At 39.4% G+C, this 13,494-nt stretch overlaps 1 protein-coding gene across 3 annotated transcripts in view; it reads left to right on the top strand.

Annotated features, from left to right (window-relative positions):
• Positions 1 to 13,494, top strand: part of tmem266 (transmembrane protein 266) — a 505,213-nt gene that overhangs the window by 285,860 nt on the left and 205,859 nt on the right. For all 3 annotated transcript variants that reach the window (XM_039773428.1, XM_039773427.1, XM_039773429.1), the window contains exon 4: positions 3,967 to 4,121. In XM_039773428.1, the coding sequence (XP_039629362.1) occupies positions 3,967 to 4,121 (155 nt within the window). The remainder of the gene's footprint in view (positions 1 to 3,966; positions 4,122 to 13,494) is intronic.

The following is a 13,494-nucleotide window of genomic DNA, read 5'->3' as shown; positions in this document are numbered from 1 at the left end:
CCCTGACTTGTCGGACTCCAAGTTTGATGCAAGTGATCTGGAGATGGAGATCAAAAAACGAAAGTGAGGTGCCAGCATCATCTGATCGGTCCCCAGGTGATTGTGGTGCTGAGCACTTTCGTGTGGCTGATGTGCCTACAACAGCATTTGCCTGGGAGGACCACCAATTATGATGACAAGAGGTACAAACCATTGCGTCACACTGCAGCTGCCACCCACCTGCTGTGCAAAGACAGCCAGGCAGTTGGCTCTCCGTGCATTCCTGCTGACCATCGAGGTGCTTCCATGCAACAGTGCTACTGTTCCTGTGTGGTTACCCTTTCTTTTTTAGATCCACATTCCTGACGCGGCTTTATAAATACACTGAAACTAACCACATATTGTTTATTAGAGTAATGCATCTGATTGTAATTAACCTGTAACAATATAATGGTCCAGGGAATAGCCATAGTATTCCAAATGCCATAACTGCTTTAGCGTTGTTACTGTCACTGCACCTTCTTTTTCTTCTTTCAGCTGCTCCCGTTATGGGTTGCCACAGCGGATCATCTTTTTCCATATTACTCTCACTGCACCACTCGGAGTATTTACACTCACCTAAAGGATTATTAGGAACACCTGTTCAATTTCTCATTAATGCAATTATCTAATCAACCAATCACATGGCAGTTGCTTCAATGCATTTAGGGGTGTGGTCCTGGTCAAGACAATCTCCTGAACTCCAAACTGAATGTCAGAATGGGAAAGAAAGGTGATTTAAGCAATTTTGAGCGTGGCATGGTTGTTGGTGCCAGACGGGCCGGTCTGAGTATTTCACAATCTGCTCAGTTATTGGGATTTTCACGCACAACCATTTCTAGGGTTTACAAAGAATGGTGTGAAAAGGGAAAAACATCCAGTATGCGGCAGTCCTGTGGGCGAAAATGCCTTGTTGATGCTAGAAGTCAGAGGAGAATGGGCCGACTGATTCAAGCTGATAGAAGAGCAACTTTGACTGAAATAACCACTCGTTACAACCAAGGTATGCAGCAAAGCATTTGTGAAGCCACAACACGCACAACCTTGAGGCGGATGGGCTACAACAGCAGAAGACCCCACCGGGTACCACTCATCTCCACTACAAATAGGAAAAAGAGGCTACAATTTGCACAAGCTCACCAAAATTGGACAGTTGAAGACTGCAAAAATGTTGCCTGGTCTGATGAGTCTCGATTTCTGTTGAGACATTCACATGGTAGAGTCAGAAGTTGGCGTAAACAGAATTAGAACATGGATCCATCATGCCTTGTTACCACTGTGCAGGCTGGTGGTGGTGGTGTAATGGTGTGGGGGATGTTTTCTTGGCACACTTTAGGCCCCTTAGTGCCAATTGGGCATCGTTTAAATGCCACGGGCTACCTGAGCATTGTTTCTGACCATGTCCATCCCTTCATGACCACCATGTACCCATCCTCTAATGGCTACTTCCAGCAGGATAATGCACCATGTCACAAAGCTTGAATCATTTCAAATTGGTTTCTTGAACATGACAATGAGTTCACTATACTAAAATGGCCCCCACAGTCATCAGATCTCAACCCAATAGAGCATCTTTGGGATGTGGTGGAACGGGAGCTTCGTGCCCTGGATGTGCATCCCACAAATCTCCATCAACTGCAAGATGCTATCCTATCAATATGGGCCAACATTTCTAAAGAATGCTTTCAGCACCTTGTTGAATCAATGAATTAAGGCAGTTCTGAAGGCGAAAGGGGGTCAAACACCGTATTAGTATGGTGTTCCTAATAATCCTTTAAGTGAGTGTATATCACTATATCTGAGTGTGAATCATAGCAGCAGCTGATCGGAAAGAGAATTATCGGGATACAGCATCAAGCACACACTGCCTCAGCCACGGCAAAATGCTTCAGAGACTTTCCTGTACGGACCTCGCGGTTCAGAAACAGTTTAATTCCAAGAACTTTAAACACAGTCAATCAGTCCATCAAGTGCTCCTTGTAGAACTGTTTGCACTTATAAGTACAATCACCTTACTGTAAACTTGCACTACAGTTATAATATTGCACAACCTGCGCCACTTTATAAAGCGTGTATTTACATATGATGACGATATCATTTTTAAGATGAAATGCAGCAAAATATGTTGATTATACAGATAAAACTTTAACTTCATTTAAATAATCTGTATTGCTAATAATTAAACATGTGAGGACACGGTGCTGCAGCACTAGCTAGTTCACGGATTGATCCTACCTCGTGCTGTATTCTTGCTGCGCTGGCGCGACACTGGAAGGATAGATGGATAGAATAATTAAACACATACTACGAAGATATTTCAATGTTCCTTAAAGTTTTGAAGAATCGTCGTTGTAAGCTTACAGATGGCTTAACGTCTATTACAGAGCTGATTGTGTGGCGATTGGGTATTTGGAGAAAGAAAGGTAAGGACAGGAATTGGGGGTTAGTACGTTTGAAAGAGACAGTACTGCTGCAATTAATTATTTCATTGACAGTCGTGCACAGCAAGTATCTTTCGTGAGACATGAACAATCACGGCGCCACCATGTTCCCATGTTTAATAGCATGCTTTAACTCCTATCATCATGAAAATGATATCAAGTACATATCTCAGTATTTTAATTATTCAGAGAGCTGTAATATTACAAATGTAATGGATTCTGTGTCCTGTCGGAGGAAGAGAAAGCCTGTTTAAGAAGCACGTAGTGATTCACACAGAGCACATAGAAGATCAAATACAAAACAAAGCATTTAACGTGCTACTTTAGTTACAATGGGATTTGAGAAACTAGTAAATTGAACGGTTTTAAGATGAAGTTTATGATCTACTTTAATGACAAAATACACTATGTGATTAAAAAGTGGAAATTTCGAGATTAAAGTTGACATTTTGTGCTTTTTTCTCACTATGTGCCTAATTTTTTTTCTGTGTACCCTAATAAGCTTTCATTTGACACTCAGACGGTGGGCTACGAGTCGCCTTTTCACAGCAACTGATATGTGACAATTTCTTTTTTTATTTTGGGCACTGTGTGACTTTGTGAATTTGAGCTTTCGAGTTTTTCCAACACTCTGTCAATCGATCAGCTTCCTTTGTTGTTTATACCACTGTTCAAACCAACAAATAGTACGTTTTTCCTTGCCTCCACAAAGCTGAGCTTAAGGGCTATTTAAATTGATTTGCATATTTGAAGAGGCGTAATTCTGGGAGGAGCTGGGGCGGGACAGCAGGCATGTGCACGAGCATTACTTTTCACGCTGATCGGGATTTATGTAGCGGAAGAACGTGGAAGTTGGCGTACGCACAGATTTATGCATCTGGATTTTTCTGTGCATACGCACATTCCCGCTTCTGTGCTTATGCCATGTTGTAGTGTGAGTTCTGCGCACAGAGTTATACATGAGGCCCCAGGTGATATAGCTGAAGCCACCTTGTGGCCAATGGCCCACAGTCTGGAATGCCTTTTTACTGAGCACTGAGTTGAATTGATTCCTGAGGCTTCTGTTATTCTTGTTATGGTGCTTCTGACTATAGAGCTTCTCATAGACACAAAGTTTGTACAATGTGAGTTTGATCTGGAAATGAAGAACAATTTTTAAATATACTTGCAACTAAATGTCAGAAAAAAGATTGGGATGGGGATTGGAGTAATACCACTCCATGTGTTTTAGTGATTTGTTCTCCACTGCCATCTCCCTCTTTCAAATAAATTCTGTTTAGTCTTTTTTAATATTGTTTTTAAGGTATCAGCATAGAATAGAAAGACATGGTTATGCTTTGAGTGCTCCATCAATTAATCCTATTCTAGTCCCTCATTAAACAACAGATAGCATATATAAAATAATATAATGGCTACCAGGCCTGCACCAATTAAGTTCAGTGTTTAATATTGCTTTTTTCTTTTTCTCTCCTTTCCCTCTTTCCTCTTCTTTCCCTGTTATCTTTAGTTCAAACTGGTTGAAGCCATGTTGTGGGCGACGGGCTGCAGTCTGGCATGTGTTTCTGCTCAGCGCCGGATTGAACTGTTTCCTGGTGGCTTGTGTACTTCTTGTTGTGGTGCTTCTAGCGCTGGAGCTTCTCATAGACACAAAGCTACTGCAATGTGAGTATAACTAATGCTGTTAACTTCGTCATTGTCAATCAGCCTAACTGGCCAAATGTGTTTATAGTGAGGGTCCATTAGAGCTGGACTGCTAAAATCAGTTCAGAGATAGCTGCAGGTATTCACTGTAATTAATCTTTTAATCAAATACCAAGGTTTGACTGTAATTGAGCCCCACAGTTGTTTAAATTCCTGTTTTCCCATTTATTTTAAAGATCTGTGAATTCTGAATTAAGTAGAGACATGAAAGTTATCAGTGTTTTGTATCAACAGCATAACATGTTTTTCCACATAGGTTCATTTATTTTTATTATTTTCACTAGTTGTGCAACCCATCTAAGATGGACTGAAATGTAAGCACTCGCCATAGACCTCAGTGCTAATGTTTGTAGTGCACTATCTATTGAAATGTACTGTATTTTGCAATATGTATGTATTAATGAAATGCATTACATTTGTCATTTCAACAAATGGTACATCACAAATATTTGTAGTACTACAAATATGTGTGATACGCCATCTGTTGAAATGATACATGCAATACATTTTATTGCAGCAAATATGTATGATACATCATCTGTTGGAGTGACAGAGAGATAGAACCCAGAAGGACACACAGGTACAGAGGCACACAGATGTTTGTCCTTTTATTAAGGTGGATCAGCTGATTTCTATCCATCTGGCAGTTACTCTTTATTCAGTGTTAACATTTGCAGTGCAATGTGTCCATCTGGTTGCTATGTCTCTGTTATCTAGAGCTCTCAGAGCAACCAGATGGACACACAGACTCTTTATCTTTTTATTGATGTGAATAATTATTCTTTTTCAGGATGAATTTGTGGCTTCTCTGCAGGATACTTTATTTTTTGCCATATTAGGTTTTGAATTTTGATTATTTTTAAAGTTAAAATCATTAATTATTATACAGTGGAGTGAAAAACTATTTGCCCTCTTCCTGATTTCTTATTCTTTTGCATGTTTGTCACACAAAATGTTTCTGATCATCAAACACATTTAATCATTAGTCAAATATAACACAAGTAAACACAAAATGCAGTTTTTAAATGATGGTTTTTATTATTTAGGGAGAAAAAATCCAAACCTACATGGCCCTGTGTGAAAAGTAATTGCCCCCTGAACCTAATAACTGGTTGGGCCACCCTTAGCAGCAATAACTGCAATCAAGCGTTTGTGATAACTTGCAATGAGTCTTTTACAGTGCTCTGGAGGAATTTTGGCCCACTCATCTTTGCAGAATTGTTGTAATTCAGCTTTATTTGAGGGTTTTCTAGCATGCACCGCCTTTTTAAGGTCATCCCATAGCATCTCAATTGGATTCAGGTCAGGACTTTGACTAGGCCACTCCAAAGTCTTCATTTTGTTTTTCTTCAGCCATTCAGAGGTGGATTTGCTGGTGTGTTTTGGGTCATTGTCCTGTTGCAGCACCCAAGATCGCTTCAGCTTGAGTTGACGAACAGATGGCCGGACATTCTCCTTCAGGATTTTTTGGTAGACAGTAGAATTCATGGTTCCATCTATCACAGCAAGCCTTCCAGGTCCTGAAGCAGCAAAACAACCCCAGACCATCACACTACCACCACCATATTTTACTGTTGGTATGATGTTCTTTTTCTGAAATGCTGTGTTCCTTTTACGCCAGATGTAACGGGACATTTGCCTTCCAAAAAGTTCAACTTTTGTCTCATCAGTCCAGAAGATATTTTCCCAAAAGTCTTGGCAATCATTGAAATGTTTCTTAGCAAAATTGAGACGAGCCCTAATGTTCTTTTTGCTTAACAGTGGTTTGCGTCTTGGAAATCTGCCATGCAGGCTGTTTTTGCCCAGTCTCTTTCTTATGGTGGAGTCATGAACACTGACCGTAATTGAGGCAAGTGAGGCCTGCAGTTCTTTAGACGTTGTCTTGGGGTCTTTTGTGACCTCTCGGATGAGTTGTCTCTGCGCTCTTGGGGTAATTTTGGTCGGCTGGCCACTCCTGGGAAGGTTCACCACTGTTCTATGTTTTTGTCATTTGTGGATAATGGAAAGATAACATGCAAAGATGAGTGGGCCGAAATTCCTCCAGAGCGCTGTAAAAGACTCATTGCAAGTTATCGCAAACGCTTGATTGCAGTTATTGCTGCTAAGGGTGGCCCAACCAGTTATTAGGTTCAGGGTGCAATTACTTTTTCACACAAGGCCATGTAGGTTTGTTTTTTTTTTTCTCCCTAAATAATAAAAACCATCATTTAAAAACTGCATTTTGTGTTAACTTGCGTTATATTTGACTAATGGTTAAATGTGTTTGATGATCAGAAACATTTTGTGTGACAAACATGCAAAAGAATAAGAAATCAGGAAGGGGGCAAATAGTTTTTCACACCACTGTATATGATATTAAAAACAAATGAAAATGGTTTATACAGTGATCATAGTACATCTGTATAATTCTGTAGTGAAAACTTAAATTGATCTCAGCTTTAATAAATGTTTACAGAATCAAGAACCACCAGTGAGAACATGCATTTGGAAGCTGGGAAATTAATGAATTTCAAAAAATGCACAAATCAAGCTCTAATTAAATGAATTAGTAGAATGAAAATTCACACCCATTATGGCCACCCGTAAGTTGAATTGCGAACTAAAAGATCACTAGCAAAACTCTGGCCAAGTACAAAAGAGAATGGTCAAACACAGAACGCCCTAGAAACAAGCAAAACAGTCCAGAAAGATGTCATGACACCAACTGACTCATCTGGTTTCTCTATCACATTTATGTATGCAACAATATCCTACTGGCACATTAATTGTGCATGCAAATGTTATAAATGGCATGTACATCATTCAGCAGGTGTGGAAAGCAGGGCAGGTGCAATGTTTCTTTTCTGTAATGTTCACCCACAGTGGAGATTGGATTCATATTAAAATGTAATTTGCAGTTTGTCATTCCTTTTGGTTTTTTGGCTGGTACAATTTGTTCAGAATGTAGATAACAATATTATGACATACATTTTCATATAGAGGTTTTTAATAACCATCCTTTTTTAGAGTTAAACTTTTCAGAACATTAGAACAATCTAGATGAGAACAGGCCATTTCCATCCACTACTTCTTCTATCAAAAAAACATTAAGTCGAGTTTTGAAAGTCATACCACTGTCTACCACACTGCTTGGAAGTTTATTCCATGTGTCTGTCATTTTTTGTATTCGAAATTTACTCTTAACAAGTTTCCAACTGTGTCCTCGTGTTCTTGATGATCTCATTTTTAAATAACAGTCTTGATCCACTGTACTAATTCCCTTCATAATTTTAAACACTTCAATCATCTCACCTCTTAATCTTCTTTTGCATGTACAGTAGAGTCTCGCTTATCTGACATAAACGGGCCGGCAGAGCATCGGATAAGCGAAAATGTTGGATAATGACAGGTGTTAAGAAAAAGCCTATTAAACGTAAAACTATATTATAATTTTACACATTACGAACCTAATAATCATGTTTTACAACAAAACAACAGAATAAATTAACTGAAAAAATGAACTTACAGTTACAGAATTGTCTGAAGTTAAATACTGTATGTACTGTACTTAAAAAGTTCAGTCCTGTGATGATTTAAAGACATTTTTGATCGTAGTCTGCTTTCCTGACGAGTACCGTTTCTTCGCTGTCATGTCTTGTCATCTTTGCAGCATCATTATGTCAATTCCTGTAGCTTCTTGTTTTAACTCCATCACTCATATAGTCAACATCCGTACAAGCGTATACTGTTTACTACAGCATTGTGACCATGTGTGTGTGTGTATGTGTGTTTGTGCTGTGACGTGCAAGTCCCCGTCTAGCAACACCAGCTTTATTAAGCTTGAAACAGCAACAGTGTGGTTATTTATTTTAGCGGGATCTGCCTTTCTCCTAAACACAGACACAGCAGTAGAGCAGGTTCGGGGGAAAAGTAACACTGTGCCCTGCGCATTTATAATGTTCCTTGTTCCTTGTATCAACCATCAATGGCAGGTGCTTATAGCATGTCTGCGATCTTTTCGGATTGCTACAGCGCTGGGAGACTGCGATTGCTTTGAGACGCTCTTCCGCGTGTCGTCCCGTTAGGTGGAATCCCACAAGAGTTTAGAAACTCACTCACACCAGCCATGATTCTTTTCAAAGGTAAAGTGCAGGTTAATTTGTTTTATGTATTTTTACTTTATATTTTGTATTAATCATTTTTATATGAATAGTTTTGGTTTGTGGAACGAATCATCCGAGTTTCCATTATTTCTTATGGGGAAATTCGCATTGATATACTGTACGAGTAATTTGGACTGCGAGCACATTTCCAGAATGAATTATGCTCGCAAACCGAGGTTCCACTGTAATTAGCACACGTCTCTGTGGGCGCAGCACCTTAATCACACGCTGCAGGAAGCCAATGAAGCAATGATTGCAAGTGCGACTCACCCCAACTACCTCATTAACTCCCCGCGGTCATGCAGTCGCTCCCAAGGACAGTAGCACGGCTTTATGGATTTAAGACTGGCCCTTTTTTTTTTTTTACGCCGCAGACCCGCTATACCACACCTAACTTTATACCTTTCAGCAAAGTGAGCCCAGATCTGAAGATTGGCATGACAGTCTGACCTACCAGTAAGATCAAACTGTTCACTTGTTCTCAGGACTGCTACTTAAATACGTAGCCAGTCTATACTCCAAAATCAGACATGCTGCATCCACCACCTGCTTTTTTTTTCTAATTCCTGGCTTTATTTCAAGCTATATTTTAAATAAGTCTTTTGCTGCGATACACTGGCACCTTGTTCAAGGTTGGTTTCTGCCTTGCACTTAACGCTTTTGGGATAAGCTCTTTGAGACCCTGCATACAGTAAGTCTGATAACGAAAGGAATTCAGCATAGGGTGATGGTAGAGCATGCATTATTTTTTTTCATACCCACTAAGGATCATGGTGTCCACTACTCTCTTAATGGTCGCTACAATTTCATATCACACCTTTTCAAGTTTACATCATTCAAAAGAATTTACATGGAAAATAAAGAAAAGCTTTAAAATTAATCGTATTGTAAAGTTGCAAGTGAATTGCTCTTGTTCATAGAGATAACTACAAGCAGAATTAAAGCCTGCTGTTTTCTGTCTGCCAACCTGCTCACTAGTTCTAATAATTCAGTTCAAACTTACGCTCAGCTGTCTGGGGCCTGTAAATTACAGTTCAGCTTTTAACAGATTGTTGTACACTTCCAAGGCATATGCTTCTGTTGCTCATACTAGTAGGTACGCACCAAGACACACAATATACAATAAACCCATCAAAGAACTAATCCTCAAAGTTTAAAGAGAAACATCCCTTAGCTAGACTTTTATTGGGCACAAGCAGACCGCATGTCACAATCATAATCAGAGCAAGAATCTCTAAAACAGTTTCTTGAAGACACTAGTAATCAGGCTTACTCTTCCATTTCTGCTGTAAATAATAAACATCAATATCAAACAGAAAAAGGTTTAATGCTGCAACCTTTTTTATTACTAAAAAAAATAAAGTACATGAGCATCTTTCTGGCGAAAGGACGCATACACCTGAGTGGTCTTCTCTTTGAAACCCTGTTGGGTGGAAGGGGCAGAGCTTAAGTGGGATATAACATTGTTTGTCTTACGACAATGGTTCATCTATCCTAAAGATGGAAATGGAGACAGCATAAAAAATAGATGTTAAACCATTGAAACAGCAGTAACTTCAATTGTTTTTTTACAAACATTAAATTAGTAACCATTGTACTTACAATATATTCTGTCAATAGTTGTGATGGTGTTTTTGTTTTGCTACTTGGTTAATAACTTAGAAACCACATGTAAAATGTCCTTTCAAGCTTATGTTGTACTATTATGTTTTATAAAAAAAAATGTTCCTCAGTGGAATGCCACATTTACTGTGAGCTTCACAAGCAGACAGTACAATCTGCTGCATCAGGACATGTGAGGTGCTTAGAATACATCCACAGCAGTCAAATTTTCCAATTGTGACGTTGCTACGATGTTTGCTATACTGATGTTGCATGTGCACTGCAGAGTCTGAGCATATCAGCAATCCACTAAAAGTCTTTATTATGTTGGTTGAAGAGAAATTCTAGCATAGATCATGCATTTTTTTTTCCAAGAAAGGATGTGCTTAACCCATTGTGATCTGTGGAGATGAGCGCTTCTTAATAGCAGTTTAATAAATACCAAACTAGTGGCATAACCAGAATTTGATGGGCTGTAGCACATGTAATAAATTAGCCCCCTTCATGTGAAATATAATTAAATCTAATTAATAAAAAAAAAGTGACCATCATCAATGAGATACATCATGCACATAAAAAATACATAAAAAATTAATCTGAAGTAGTGGGAATAGTAACACCATCTGATATCAAGTAGTCAAGCATGTTAGTTATAAATAAAGCTTTGTGAAACAACAACTATGCAGTCAGCATGGGTCAGCTGCAGTGAACCTGAGATAGTACCATACTAGATTCGTAACAAGACCAGACTACGTTGTATGGTATTAAAAGGAGATGATCCCCAGATCTAAGTGCTGTCTCAGTGAACAGAAGAACAAGATCAATGACAGGTTTAACTAATTTACAGCTAGTCTACTTTTGGCCTTTTATTTCTACTCAGTTTGTTCATCTGGCTGTCTTATTGACCGTTAACAGTGGCACACTGGCAATTTAAGTCTTATGGTCTCTTAATTGACAATGTGCTGGTGTGGAGTCCTCTTGCTTTAACAGGACAGAGCACAGAGAAAGGAAAAAAGTACATCCTCATATAAACTTAGTAAGAAATAGGTGGTTGTGTGTGTCCTGCGGTGGGTTGGCACCCTGCCCGGGATTGCTTCCTGCCTTGTGCCCTGTGTTGGCTGGGATTGGCTCCAGCAGACCCCCGTGACCCTGTATTCGGATTCAGCGGGTTAGAAAATGGATGGATGGATAGTTGTAATTGTTAGGCTATATTAGATCACCTGTCATAATTGCAAACATTATTCACTTCGAGTGAATGAAAAGGAACAGAAATCCCTATACGGATAGAAATGAGAATGAGAGACACGTTAGTAGAATTGTATCTAAAGCATAACTGCCTCTCTGTAACTCATCCTCTGCAACTCATGTTTATCCTGCAATGGCCTTGCACCTAATGCTTGCTGGGATAGGCTCTAGCTTCCCCATGACCCTGCTTTGAATAAGCAGGTTTGAAAATGGATGGATGGATCTACCATCAGGGTGACATTGGTGGTGCATGCCCTGGGACCCTGGTTACGAAGGGGCTTTGGCATATATGAGAAAAAAGTACTGCCAGTATTTTTCTGCTTTTAACGCGTGCCATTTATGGTTACCCATACATATCGCCCCCACCCGATTTATTAATTGAGCATTGACTTCACTCTCAAATCTCCAAGGGGGAAAGTTCAGTGTAGCTATGATCAATGGAAATGAAGTGTTCTACAACTGGCTTTCTAAGGTCCGTAATTTTAATGGCTGGAAAGTCCTCTCTGAAACTGTTTACAAGTTGTCTCCCTATTTCACACAAGTAGATCTCTGGATACTTCCTACAAGAAATGCAGTGAATAAGATTTTTAGACTGACAAGAGGCCTGTTTCACATTGAATTTACCAGAGGGACCAGATACTCAGGTATTTTTGGTGACATATTTGCAAGTGACACAGTGACTACAGTTGCAGATCAAAAAGTGCTTCGGGAAGAAAGTGGTTCTCCTCTGTGAAATCAACTGTAGAAGAGAAGTTTGCATAGGATAGGTGGTCATTGAAAGAAGATCAGGAGAGGGTTAGGACAAATGGCTTCTGTGAAAGGATCGGTCTGAAAAATGGGCAAATTTAATTTAATGACCTGTGGGGGAGAGAGAGTGTTAGGGTGGAATGGAAGGACTAGCAGGATTTGAATTTCATTTATTGGGGTTCCTGTTAGAATGGATATTACAAGGTCTACCTCTGGCTTGATTGAGGGTCCTGTCCACAATATGAGAAGGATATCATCCTGCCAGTGAAGAAACTATTCATACAGTTGTGACAGAAATGTTGGCTGCAAACCAGTGAAATGGACTTAAACTAATACAATCATTAATGCATTACTGTAGCTGGCTTCTGGAGCAACAGACAGCAGCAACACAATCGTCATTATATCTTTTGTACTGGTCTAGTACAAAGCCTAGGTAAGAAGATACACATTTCCACCCAGACGATGGAAATGTTGACATGGCTAGGTCCTGTTCTAGCACTCATTGCAACTCGACTGACCTGATGAACAAAGTTGTTATTAAAAGAGAGAGCATGAGAGTAAGAACAGATTTTGCCAGTCAGATGAGGGTGTTTGTGTGAGGATCCTGTTAAATGTCTGTCTGAGAGCAATGAGACCTTCATGGTGAGAAATAACTGAGTACAGAGATGTGATGTTCATGGTAAAGATAAAAGCAGTTGAAAAAATGAAACCTAATGCTGTCAAACAACTAATGAGTATGGTTAGCATCTTTAAATATGAAGAGAGATGTTCAACCAGTGGTTTGCAAAGAAAAGGCTGTCAAGGAAAGCTAAAATGCAAGTAGTAGGACGCTTGCAAGCAGAAACACTCGGAATTGTCCAGTTTTTGGATTTTTGGGAGAAGGTAAAACTGAGATATATGTGGGTTTTCAACAATGAGGTGGTTAGCATTGGGAGGAAATTCTTTTCTGCCGGTGGGAAGTGAAATGGTAGAACTTACCTCCTGCTGGTAATCATCTGTCGGATCCCATGTAGGGGGAAGATAGGCAACTGAATTAGAGAGAATATTTTGAAGCTTCTGCAATATAAAGATCCTTTTGCCAAACTATGAATGTACAGCATATGTGAACGGGAAAGCATTGATTGCATTTTCTGGGGAAGCTTTAATACTTTCTTACAAACTTAACTCAGGAAAAGGCACTTGCAACTGCCTTAACACACAAATCTGATATCTCAAGACTTTCTAAATGTTGGTTTTCTCTTGTACAAGGAATCTTTTCCCAGCTGGGTTGTTTCTGCCTTTCTGATTCACGATGAAGGCTGTGTATCCATCGATGTCGGCAAACAGCTCTGAAGAACAATATATCTTTGAATTTTATTGAATCTGGTGACATTGAAGTCAACTGAATAAATTGCACTATTTTACAATTTTATTTGCGCAATGCAAAGCCCCAGCTGCAAAAACATAGGTATGTACTGTGAATATGTGCATACAGTATGTACCTGCTATACTTATTTAAATTCTTTCGGGTTCTTAATGTATGGAGGAATATTTGCCAACCAAAAAACAGTCACTACTGTGCATCCTCTCAGCTTTGATTGGTGAAAATGACAGTTTTC

This window comes from Polypterus senegalus, chromosome 12, assembly GCF_016835505.1.
Source record: "Polypterus senegalus isolate Bchr_013 chromosome 12, ASM1683550v1, whole genome shotgun sequence".
Lineage (NCBI taxonomy): Eukaryota > Metazoa > Chordata > Cladistia > Polypteriformes > Polypteridae > Polypterus > Polypterus senegalus.
The sequence above is the reverse complement of the archived record's forward strand: the minus strand, read 5'-3'. Positions and strand labels throughout refer to the sequence as shown.